The sequence below is a fragment of the Canis aureus genome, chromosome 4 (genome assembly GCF_053574225.1).
Source record: "Canis aureus isolate CA01 chromosome 4, VMU_Caureus_v.1.0, whole genome shotgun sequence".
Classification (NCBI taxonomy): Eukaryota; Metazoa; Chordata; class Mammalia; order Carnivora; family Canidae; genus Canis; species Canis aureus.
In genome coordinates, this window is record NC_135614.1 from 88787772 (window position 1) to 88800764 (window position 12993).

Genomic DNA, 12993 nt, shown 5'->3' on the forward strand with positions numbered 1-12993 from the left:
CCCATTTCCCTGTGTTTCTGAACACCAGCTTTTAAAATGTACCTATTCTTCCTTGGTTTCTAGTGATATTTGAGTTTGCAGCTCCTATTTAAAAAGCAAATGGGCACCTTTTCTAACAACACCAAAGGAGTAAACAGTAGGGAATACAAGCATTCGCTCTGTCGGTCTTCACTTTACTATTCCCGATGCCTAGCTCCCGTGGCGGGTGATCAAAGTGAAAACCCATTCTCCCAGGTGGAACTCACGTAGAGTATCAGCCCTTGATCTGCCTTGTTGGGGAAGTAAAGGAGGAGAGAGCCAGGGAGAGGCCGGCACAGGCCAGGCATTATTCACAGGGTTTGCATTCGCCTCATTTATTCCTCACGAAACCCCGGAGATCATAGGATCATCCCAATATTCCTGGTGAGAGGCTAAGAGAGAATAACTTTCCTCTAGTGAAGAGGCTTATTCGACAAACAAGTAGAGTGCGGATTTTAACCCAGGACTGTTGTCAAGCAAGTGTGTAATCTTTGTGTGAGTGTTGACGGGAAAGCATGAAAGGGAGAAAGTTGATTTGGTGGCAGGTCTTTAAAAACAATGACTGGAAGCAGTGCTCTAGCTACAGGAGGAAGAATAGAAATTAGGAACTTATTTCACAGAGGCACCTCTCTAAGAAAGAACTTGTATTTGTCAGTAAGGGAACGGAAATATTTTTTGTGAAATACTCAGAGGCAGCCTTTTGAAAGGAAGGTCCTCTTACCCACACTCCTCCCTTCTTATTTTTGCAGTGCTGTGTGCATTTTTATGTCCACTGTTTAAGTGTAATGATATCGGACAAAAAATATACAGCAAAATCAAGTCAGTTCTGCTGAAGCTAGACTTTGGAATTGGAGAATATATTAATCAGAAGAAACGTAAGAGATCTGGTAGGTAAAGTTTGAATTTTAAATTCCACGCGTGGAAGGAGACGTCAGCTGGCTCTTTATTATGAAATCACCTTGAATATATCTCAAGGTGATTTTAGGCTTTTATTACATATATAGACACTAATCCCCTGAAAGTAATGTAGCCTTTGCCTATTTAGGATTTTATGCTTTTCTCAAACATATAAGAAATTGACTTTTTAATCCAAATTGTCGGGGGAAGGAGAAAAGGATTCAATAATTTTATACTTGATATCTATGATTTTCTTTGTCTCACTTGTTTTATTTTGGGGTGGACTATTGCAAAAAAAAAAAAAAACACGAGGCTAAGAGTGTGGGAGCCACATAAGAGGGGATTAAGAGAACAGGGGAAGGAAAAGGAAACAGAGGACAAGCCAAAGTGATCATTTTTCAGTATTTAACTTGGCCTATGACCTTATAGATTCTCACACTATAGCAAGATCAGAATGGCCTGGAGGGATTATTAAGGCATAGAATTCTGGGCCCCAGAGTTTCTGATTCAGTTGGTGTAGGGTAGGGGGTAGGACCTGAGAATTTGCGTTTCTAAAAAGTTCCTATCAGCGGTGCTGATGCTGCTGGTTCCGGGCCCACGCTACTAGAATCAGTGATATGGACCATTTCCCTTGGAAATCAAACGTTTGCAGATATGTGTGGCATTTAGTTAAATGGAAGCACTGGACAGTGTGAGGAATGTGAGGTCAGGATATCACAGTATAATGGATAAAACACACTGTGTCTAAGCTGGCCAGGAAACTGAAAGCCTCTACATTTTTTTCTCAACAGAAGCAGATAAAGAAAAAAGTCACAAAGATGACAGTGAATTAGACCTTTCAGCTCTTTGTCCTAAGGTATTTTTTGTTTCGTTTTCAATTCGTTCCTGTGTGGTTTGACTATAAACTTACTTTCATGTCCTAAAGCTGAGTGATTTTTCCTAATGGACTCCTCCTGCTTCTCGAAGGTGATTGAACAGTTTCAAAAAAAAAAAAAAAAACAGTTTTGGGGGCATTTATATGGAGCCTGCAAAGGATTTCTGTTAGAAGTTTCAAATGTGCCTCTGCTCTCTCCGTCTCACCACAGATCAGCCTCACAGTTGCCGCCAAAGAGCTGTCTGTGTCGGACACAGACGTATCCGAGGTCTCCTGGACTGACAATGGGACCTTCAACCTTTCGGAAGGATACACTCCACAGACAGACACTTCTGATGGTATGCTCACCTTCCCGCTTACTCTTATTTGTGTTCTTAGGAGTACACGTCAGCTGCTGAATGGAGCAACAAAATCTGGTATATCCATGCCGCGGAATACCACTTGGCTCTAAAAACAAAGTACTGATACATGCCATGACCCGGATGAACCTTGAAAACACTGTGCTAAGTGAAGGAAGCCAAACACAAGTCCACATACTGTATAAGTCCATTTATATGAACACGTGGAATAGGCAAATCCACGTGGGACGGAGGGTAGGTTAGTGGCTGCTAGGGGCTTGGGGGAAGACGAATGGTGAGTGGTAATGAGCGTGGGTTTTTTGTAATGATGAGAATGTTCTGGAAGTAGGTAGTGGCGATGGTTGCCCCAAAGCTTTGTGAATATAGTAAATATATTAAAAACCACTGAATGATAAAGGGCAAATTTTATGGTAGATGAATCATATCTGAAAGGCTATTACTTTTTTAAAAGTATGAGAAAAAGATGTAAGGCAGTCCATATCCAAATCTGCCTTTACTTGGAAAACAAATAAGTAGCTGACAGTGAAAACAATGTCTGAAGTGTCTGGTGGCAAATGTCTATTGTTCATGGCAACGGTGGACGGGATGGGGGAAAGAGAGGCACTCATCCCATATATCCAGGGCTAGTCCTCGTTAAAGAGGATTGAAGTGTGGAGGACAGGTTCCCCAAATCCAAAGCTAACTCCACTCATGTTTTTCTTCAAAGTTGGCTTTTAAAAAAGATTTATTTTTTTAATAATTAGGATAAACATAATTTGAAATAGCAATCTTGTGTAGTAACAACTTTTGCTAGTCTCATTGGATTATTTCAAGTCATTTTAGCCATATACTGAAAATATGAGCTTATAATGGAAGATTATGAATTGTTTTATGTGTGTTTTTACAAGCAAGGACATACGTTCTTCTAGAGGAAGGAGGGAGGCTGTACAATGTTTGAAATAAAACAGGCTTGGAGATTGGGACACCCAAGTGTAGTCTTGCTTTTGTCCTTAGCTAATTGTATGGCCTTGAACAGGTGACATAATTTCTGTGGACCTGTGTCCTCACCTTTAAAATGTATTAGAACATTCACGGAGCAACCTAGTGGCTCAGTTGGCAGAGCATGTGACTCCTGATCATGGGGTTGTGAGTTCAAGCCCCACATTGGGCTTAGAGCCTACTTTAAAAAAAAAAGCACTCAAACTGTACAAGCCCTACATTATCAGGATAAGGATAATAAGCCCTTTGTTCGTAAGCATCCTATCTCAGACTTAGACAACAAAAGGGGCATCAATAATCCAACCCACTTAGAAAGTATTAATTAAATTGAAGAGTTCAAGTCACTGTTTTAAAGAGTTAACTGTTGTACTGAAAGATTTTCTATGGAAAGTGAATAACAATGAAATCAGTCTGCCTGCTAACCTGTCATTGCCTTTAAATGTCCCAAATCTTAAAGTGTTCCTGTATGTATTCTGGACACAAATCTGGTAAACGGGGCATAGTTATTTTCAGCGATATTTATAGGAAGCCAAGTGCTTCTATGAGCTCTTAAGTTGAATGTGGAACAGAAGGAGCAATATTTTCTTTCTTTTTTTTTTATGACAGGCAAAGCATTTTATGCACGTGCAAAATATATCTAAAACAAGTTACTTTTTTAGAGAACAGTGGTAGTTTCTAACATTTTTTTATGAATTTATTTTTTATTGGTGTTCAATTTGCCAACATATAGAATAACACCCAGTGCTCATCCCATCAAGTGCCCCACTCAGTGAATATTTTCTTTTAATTCCTTGCATTAAACAAACATAGGTTACAGATGCTAAGACATTGCCCTCCATGGAGGAAAATGCTGAGACAGGATAATACCGTTTGTTATACCAGAACCCATGAAAACCTCCAACTGAAATATTTTTAAACTTTTTGATCATACATATCCACACTGGCTTCCAGCTAATACCCTCCCTGGGCCAGGATGAAAGTTTTGTTTACAATGAACATTTAAACCTATTATATATAGGTTTATATATACACACACACACACACACACACACACACACACACACACACACTGGAATATTACTCAGGCATGAAAAGAATGAAATCTTGCCATTTGCAATGATGTGGATGAAGCTAGAAAGTATTATGCTGATTACCATATGATTTCATCCATCTGTGGAATTTAAGAAGCAAAAAAAAAAATGAGCAAAGGGGAAGAAAGAGAGAGGGAGACCAAGAAACAGACTCTTGAACAGAGAATAGACCCACGGTTTCCAGAGGGGAGGTGGTGGGGCTGGGTGAACTAGGCGACGGGGTGAAGGAGGGCGCGTGTGATGAGCTCGGGGTGTTGTCTGCAAGCGCTGAATCACTAGAGTGAACACCTGAGGCTAACACTCTGTTAACTCACTGGAATTTAAATACAAACTTAGAAAAACTTCAGTCAAGCCTCAAGCTAACGTTAGACAGGTTGGATGTTAAGTCATCACATACCCTGTTTTGTGCTTAAGAGGAAAACTAAAGCCGTAGCGGGGACGTGGGGTCCTGGTGTCCTTGTAGAGAGACTGTGTCCCGCATTCGAAAGGGGTCCAGCCTGTGGCGAAGCTGATTTGCTGGGAGGCCAGTGGCCGCCAAGCCTGCCTAGAGGGTTCCGATTACAATCAGAGTTCCTTTCAGACAGTTCTTTTGTTTCAAATTCATCATGGTGCTCAAGCATGAACTTGTGTGATACATTCCACAGATCTCGATCGACCCAGCGAAGAAGTTTTCTCTCGAGACCTTTCCGATTTTCCATCTGTAGAAAATGGCATGGGAACAAATGATGAAGATGAATTCAGCCTTGGCTTGCCCACTGAGCAAAGGAGAAGAAAGGAGCAGCTGGACAGCGGTGTGAGAACGAGCAGAGAGAGGCAGTCGGCGGCTGGTCTCAGCCTTCCTCTGAGCAGTGACCAAACCTTTCACCTGATGCGCAACCTGGCTGGGGACGCCATCACGGCCGCAGTGACAGCTGCCATCAAGGAGCAGTTAGAGGGCGCGCAGCAAGCACTCTCTCAGGCTGCCCCCAGCCCAGGAGACGACACAGACACTGAAGAAGGTGATGACTTTGAACTACTTGACCAGTCAGAGCTTGATCAAATTGAGAGTGAGTTGGGACTCTCACAAGACCAAGAAGCAGAAGCACAGCAAAATAAGAAGTCTTCGGGCTTCCTTTCAAATCTACTCGGAGGCCATTAGTCTGGGAATCAACTTGTTCAACACAGCACAGAGAAAACTACCAAAAAAATTTGAAACAAGCAAAAAAAAAAAAGAAAAAAGAAAAAAAATTTTTTTGAACTGTGAGCTTTACTGATTACTTCAGATTTTTTTCTTATTTTTCCTTCTGCAGTGAATTGATTGGATATATATCAGCTGATACTGATATTTCCTATAGTTATTTTTATGTAATAAGCATGGAAATGAACTTTATATACATACATATATATATATATACATACTGTGGTGTCAGACATGAATATTAGAGGTTGTTTTTAAAGGAAAAACACCAAATTATTGGGATCCTCTTATAAGTACTCCTTATTTTTTCTTTACAATTAATTTTTCAAGCATGCAGTTTATTGTAACTCACTGAAATATTAACCATTAGTTGTGAATACGAAGCAGTATCATCTCCTTTGTTACTGATACTTGGAAACAGTTAAAAAATTCTGGTAGACTCTGATGTAAAAAAAACAAAAATTATCACGGTATCTTTAATCGAAGGACTTGGGAAATATCATCAAAATTAATTTCCTAGGGATAATTTAAAAAATATATTTAAATACTTTGGATAGGCTGATACATTTCCACGTCGTTTCTGCAGTCATAGACTTAGGCCTACCTGTGTAAGTGGCATGCTCCGTGGACGGCAGCTCTGGCCTTGCCCTCGGTGGTGTTACCCCTGGAAGGCAAGTAATGGTGTATCGCACAGACAGGGGTTTTGATGGAAACACAGACTGGGCTGCGTCTGGTTGCTGGGCCGTCAGGTACTTGTCAGAGATGTTGTCAAGTGCAGGTCTGTTCTGCTTGCTCAGACCCAAGTTAAATCGTCATCTCTCCTATTACGTCATGGACAAAGTCTCTTCAAGTTGTGAAACGCGTGCCTGGTATGTTCTGTGAGTGATGTTGTCATCGGCAGTAGAGAAACAGTGACTGCTTCCGTAGTCTGTAGCGCGTCTCCTGTGGGAGAGAAATTTGCTTGGCTTTAAGGCGTCTTTACTTGCTACTAAAGTCTAAAAATAGAACCTGTTTCTGCTGGGAAGCTAGAATATATTTTTCCTTTATTTAAAACTTTTTAGATCACCTTCAAATAACCAAATTGACATAGGCTTTTAACAAAGGATTTCGCAGAAATCAAGCTAAGTTTGTTTTTGTGATGTAAACTTTTAATAGTGTCGAGGGACCATGCCAGCCAACTACCAACAATCCCTTCAATCTTCAGGTACAGCTGGCATTTCTACAGATGCATACAGACGTCTGAGACCCTGAGAAAGGAAAGATAATCCAAGAATATAGGAAAGCTGTTGTCCCTTCCCTTCATTTTATCCCTTTCCTTCTATTCCTAAAGACGATAGGTAATCTGATGTTTTAGTGTAGCATCTCTTATTTATTTTTTCTGAGGTATTAAAATATCTAGACTGAATTTTGCCAAATGTAAAGGGAGATTATTGAGGACTTTCAACACATGCTTTTTGTGACTGACTATGCTTATATGTCATTAGTGCCTCATGACTGTGTTTGATGTCCTTTACTGATACAAAGTGAGCCTGTGCCTTCATTATCTTGCCCATTTTGGTACAAAAACCTGGTGTTAGATCTATGAACTGTGTGGGTTAGGGAGGAATATACCTGAATTCTATTCAATACAAGTTTCTGGACATAAAGAACAATACAGTCACATATTTATAAAATAGTTGTCACCAGGATTCTTTTTTTTTTTTTATGTGTATGTTTCTGTATTTAAAAAATGTTCTTGGCCATGAAGTCAAAAAGTTTTCAGTCTTTTCAATTTCTTCATGGAGGGGAAAACAAGAAGGTGACCCATGTAACTAAAGAATGTGTTAAGAGTCATTAGACAAGCTTACAGAAAGATAAACTCTAGAGTTGATGTTACAAACAATAAAACTAGGGTCAAATATTATGAACTATAAATTAAAAGTGGTTTGGGGATGGCGAGGTAGTTAGGGTAGGAAATTGTGTTATTAACACTTTGGAGGAGACATACCAACTTGCTATGGGTAGTAGCATCATAACCAGACATGTACTTCATTATTTATTCCAGAACATATGTCATTACAGATGTACCCAATGCAGTAACAGTACTCCTAATTCAGACAAAGAGGGGTGCTGTGGGGTTGTGTGTGTGTGTGTGTGTGTGTGTGTGTGTGTATGTGAATGTGTTGGTGGATGTACTGTATATAATCCTATTTCTGATTTTAAGGTATAGTAACAGTAAACCCCGATAATTGATCCAGTCCCAGTGGGGACTACTTACCCCTTACTGTGAGAATTTATGCATTCATTAAAGTGTGAAACATGGATTCTTTTTAATTGTAAAGGAGTTGTAGAAAAAATGCTTTGCAAAAGAATGCTGAGCAAAATGAGACAATGGAAATAGCATACATTGATTATGCATTTTGACCTGAAACAATGAAGCAGAGCTCAAGAAGTTCAAGCTTGCTTTGGAAAGTCAATCCAGGCTTACAGCCGTGTTTATATTCTCATTTTGAATCATCATTGCTTTTTCCTTACTCTAAAAAATCTCAGAAGTGATTTTTAAACCACTCCCCCCATGTAATAGATTATTAGGAAAAGAAATATTTATAATTGTAATTGGCAAACACCCTCAACATATTTAAGCGTCTCACTCTTATCTTTGAAATAAGTGCAACTCTTCAGCTTTTAAAAAATAGTAAATGCTAGTATACTGCTGATTTTAGGCAAGAAGCAAATCTACATTTAAGAAAAAAGTACTTAAACATTTTCCTTTCTGTTTATAATTTAGGTTGATGTAGTTCTTTATACACTGCTTCAGTTATATTAGTTACAAGATAGGAAATTATTCTGAAAACCCTTATTAAACTGTAGTTGTCATAGGTCATTTGTATCATGGTGAAGGTAGAAAGTCTCAGAAATAGATTTTTGTGTATTATTCCTCCATTTCCGCTGCAGCAGTTAAGTTAGTATGGGATGCCATAAATACCAGTTCTAGTTCTAATGTTAATATTATGACCCCTTAAGGTACAATGTGAAAGCCACATAACATCCTCAAACTACCACTTCGGGTTCCCCAAACAAAAAATAGGGAGCTAATTATTCTCTTACACAAGAATGTTTTTAGAATGAATGGAAAAAAGTATCTGAAGCACTTTCGCGGGGGGAAAGGCTATATATAACTGAGATAGTGATTTTTTTTTTTCCTACCTGTGTTTCAACTAAACCACCTTTTCAAACATTAAAACAAAGTCAATCAACAAGTACCTGCTTATAAGAAAACTCTAAAGTTCTTTCAGTAGGAGTAGCAGTATATTGGCCTCATAATCCCGGAAATGCTGTGGAATAAAAAAGATGAAAAGTGTTGCAAAAATGTCTATTTTTTCAGTTGACTCTGGACCACGTGTGAGGTTCTAAACTAGCCATTTTTAATGGATCTAACATTGGCTGGGAGGCTCCAAGTCATTCACATTAGATCTATACCTGTTTCCTTCATCTATAAAATTAAGTTATGGCATCTGCATCCCATAGTGTGTAATTCAGTGTCTAAGACTGGCTTTGGCAAACTATGGCTTACGGGCCAAATCTGGCCTGCGGCTGTTTTTATATGGAATAGCAGCTAAGAATGATTTTTTAAAGGTTTTTAAATAGTTGGAAAAAATCAGAAGAGTTCATGACTTGTGTAAAATATATGAAATTAAAAATTCATCCATAAATAAAGGTTTTTTGGAACATAGACACACTCATTTATGTACTGTCTATGGCTGCTTTTATATTTTCTCTTTTTATATAAAGAGAAAAGTTGAATAATTGTGGCAGGGACCATAGGCCTAACAAAGCCAAAACATTTACTATCATGCCATCTATAGGAAAAGTTTGCCAACTGTTCGTGTAATACATAGAAAATACTCAGTTACAGTTACAATCACGTGTAATCCTGATGACTCTACAATTAAGCAGCAGTAAGAGCATATATCAGAAGGACAGGGTTAAATCAATTTTCCAAAGTCACATAGCTAGTAAGGGGGAAAGCCAGTTTGTCCCCAGAGCATATTCTCTTTCTAGTATATTATGTTATCTAATTTTTTGTTTTTTAGATACATTAAGAATGATCATAATTTTAGTTCAGAAGTTTACTAAATATTAATGACTGAATATTTAGGTTTTTTTTTTTTTTCAAAGAATCCAGAAATCAGCTGATCTATACTACTGTAAATGCTGTGATAACCAGGTATTCTCACTTCTTTGTTAATTTAAGAACAGAAAACTGCATATCTAGACACCCAAAAATCAAGAGGTAGTAAAACGTATTACAATTGTCTATTAAAAATCATAATTCTTTACTTAACATTTTTTAATGAACACCAAATTCACAGAACTTGTAAACCATTTACTAAATGTTAGTTTTTATATTATTTGTTATCCCCCAAAAGTAATCCCATCCAACCCTTTTAAGTTTTTCCTTTTAAAAACCAAGTTGCTACTGCAATATAGGTACGTGGAAAGTAGTAAGCCTGTCACAAGAGAACACTACATATCAATGTTAGTATCTCAGCTGACTTGAGGTGAACTTATTTCCTCTTATTTTAAATTTTGTAATTATCAAAAATCAATGTCCCAACATCTGTCAGGATTGAAAAGGAACCACATCGTCATTGATACTATCACTTTTACAGTGTGTAACATAACTTCACTAGTTTGGCAATTAAATGATCTTGAGGGCTGTGTCACAGTATCCAGAAAGAATTTTAATTTTTAAGATTTTCAAATCTAAATTTTTTACATGGGCAGTCTCAGTTTAAATTCTTCAGTAAAACGATTAATTAGGTAAGAAACCTTTTTCATAGTACGGTCAACAGGAATTAGACACATTAACATAATATTCTGAGTATATGGCAGAGAAGTTCAACACAAGGTCCCTTGGTCAAACATCTTGCGTTTACCGAGGAGCTGTTGGCTACAGACCTGCTCCTTTCAAGTATTTTTCCAGTCCATTCCAGGTACTGCTGTTGGATCTCAAGGACCACTTCTGTTCCTGATGCCCATGTAAACTGCAACATTTATTTTGAGTGCCTACTGTTTTAGCAAATGAAGAATGAACAACAAAGTATGGAATTCAATCCTCTACCCAATACCTTAATCCTCTCTAATCCTATTTCCTCATCTTTACCTGTATCCTATGCTTCAATGCAAACTAGACTAACATTCTTCCTAAATATGTCCCTTAGTTTGGCCCCTTCACAGTATTTCTTCTACTTTCCACCTCCCTTCTCCACTTGCAGATGAAGTCTTCAGTTTCCCCGCTCCTTCAGGACCCATCTGAAATGTCAGCTTTTTTTTTTTTTAATTTTTTATTTATTTATGATAGAGAGAGAGAGAGAGAGGCAGAAACATAGGCAGAGGGAGAAGCAGGCTCCATGCACCAGGAGCCCGACGTGGGATTCGATCCTGGGTCTCCAGGATTTTGCCCTGGGCCAAAGGCAGGCGCCAAACTGCTGCGCCACCAGGGATCCCGAAATGTCAGCTTCTTAATGAAGACTTTTCTGGTCTCTAGTCGGATGAGATTTTTCTATCCTAAATCCCATTGCCCCTTTATGTTTTGTTGTAAGTGACCCAGTCTTTAATGTGTTCATTGTGTATTTCTTATCATCCCTATCAAATTGTAAGAAACTCCTTGAGGGTAAAGATTCCTTAATTTAGAATTAGAAGAGTATTTTAAAGGACAGTGTGATGATGTGATTCATAATAAATATACCTTTGGTCTTTGTCCATTCCTGGCGTAGAGCTCACAAAACCCCTAAGTGTTGAGAGGATGACTATGTTTTTGATTATGACTTTTGGAAAGCCCCTTAGATGGCCTAAGGATGAGAGCTGGTTGCCAGGGGAACCGACCTGTGGGGAGGAGAAAGTAGCTGGAGGCTGAGTTCAATCACCAAAGATTTAATCAGTCATGCCTACCTAAGGAAACCTCCATAAAACCGCACAACGGTGGGGTCAGAGCTTTTCGGTTAGTGAAGCAGAACAAATCCATGTGCCAGGTGGGTGACTGCACCCAAGCTCCACGGGGACAGAAGCTCCTGTATTTAGGACCCTTCTGGACCTCACCCTGTGTTTGTCTTCATCTCTGGCTGTTCATCTGTATCTCTTCATATCCTTTCTAATAAACCAGTCGTCTAGTAAGTCACCGGGTTTCCTGAGTTTCGTGAGCCACTCTGCGAATCAGTCAAACTGCAGGGGGCAGGCGGCTTCGAGGCCGTGGGTCTGCACGGGTGGCCCTGGACCTGCTCCCGGGGTCCACGTGGGCGCAGTCCTGTGGGACGAAGTCCTCAACCTGGGGAGCTGATGCTGTCGCCAGGTCGCCGGTGTCAGAAGAGTCGGGCTGTCGTGCAGGACTTGGCCCGTGTCAGCTGCTGGGGTGTGGCAGGAACACCCCCCGGAGACTGGGCACACGGGGGCAGGGAACGGGAGCTACTGGAAGGCAAAGGAGCCGGAGCTGCATTCTCTGGGCATCAGGCAGCCATCCCCGATGGGGAAAAGTGACCTGCGAGGAAGAAGGGCTTAGGGAAGAGGAGGCCCCGGGGGTGGGGGCGAGCGGGGCCCTGGGGTGTGCAGACCTCAGGGTCCCCGCAGGAGGGAAAGGAAAGGGTGTGGAACTCCCAGGGCTTCAGACGCTGGAGTGGGGGCTCGTGAAAACGGACTGAAGGAGGCAGGAAGGAAATGACACACGAAGAATGACGAGATGCTGGAAGAACCACAGGAGGATAAGAAAAAAGTAAAAGAAACCCAAATCTCCTTACACAGCCATCTTTGGCTTTACTTTTTAGAAAAGCATGAAAATACACATCAGTTTGGTTTCTCCCCGTCGATGGCTAGTCGTCCGTACATTTCTTGAGGCGGCCTCTTCTCCGGGCGGCTGAGCAACTTGAAAAGGTTTTGATGATCTCAAAACCAAGTTTTCTGGAATAAAAATCCCCATCGGATAACTTCTGCGGTAAGAGGTTCGTTTCAAATACTGAACAGTGCGGGCGCCAGCGTCGGGGGCACCTGGGTGATGGGGTGTCCAGCCTGGCGGTAGAAAGGAGATGGTCTGGGGAGCCAGGACGGCGGCTTCCCTGAGATCCAGCACTCCAAGGGGTACGCGGGGACATCAGCTGGGGTGCTTGGGGGGGCCTGGCTGAGGGACACCTGGGTGATGGGGTGCCTGGGTCGGGGGGGGCCTGGGTGATGGGGCGCCTGGGTAGGGGGTGCTTGGGTGATGGGGTGCCTAGGTGATGGGGCACCTGACTGGGGGGCACCTGGCTTCGGGGGTGCCTAGGTGATGGGGCGCCTCGGTGATGGGGCGCCTGGGTGGGGGATCGCCTGGCTTGGGGGGTGTCTGGGTGATGGAGCACCTGGGTGGGGGGTGCTTGGATGATGGGGCACCTGGCTGATGGGGTGCCTGGGTGATGGGGCACCTGACTGGGGGGGCGCCTAGGTGATGGGGCGCCTCGGTGATGGGGCGCCTGGGTGGGGGATCGCCTGGCTTGGGGGGTGCCTGGGTGATGGGGCACCTGGGTGCGGGGGCGCCTGGCGGGGCGGTGGCCGGCTGCGGGGGCGCCTGGGTCGGGGGTGGGGGTGGGGGGA

At 41.5% G+C, this 12993-nt stretch overlaps 1 protein-coding gene across 5 annotated transcripts in view; it reads left to right on the top strand.

The window, feature by feature from the left end:
• RETREG1 (reticulophagy regulator 1) overlaps window positions 1-11554 on the top strand; it is a 122406-nt gene extending 110852 nt beyond the window's left edge. For all 5 annotated transcript variants that reach the window (XM_077896396.1, XM_077896397.1, XM_077896398.1 and 2 more), the window contains 4 exons: window positions 768-905; window positions 1707-1771; window positions 2001-2127; window positions 4862-11554. In XM_077896396.1, the coding sequence (XP_077752522.1) occupies window positions 768-905; window positions 1707-1771; window positions 2001-2127; window positions 4862-5355 (824 nt within the window). In that variant the 3' untranslated portion in view covers window positions 5356-11554. The remainder of the gene's footprint in view (window positions 1-767; window positions 906-1706; window positions 1772-2000; window positions 2128-4861) is intronic.
• The last annotated feature ends 1439 nt before the right edge of the window (window positions 11555-12993 follow it).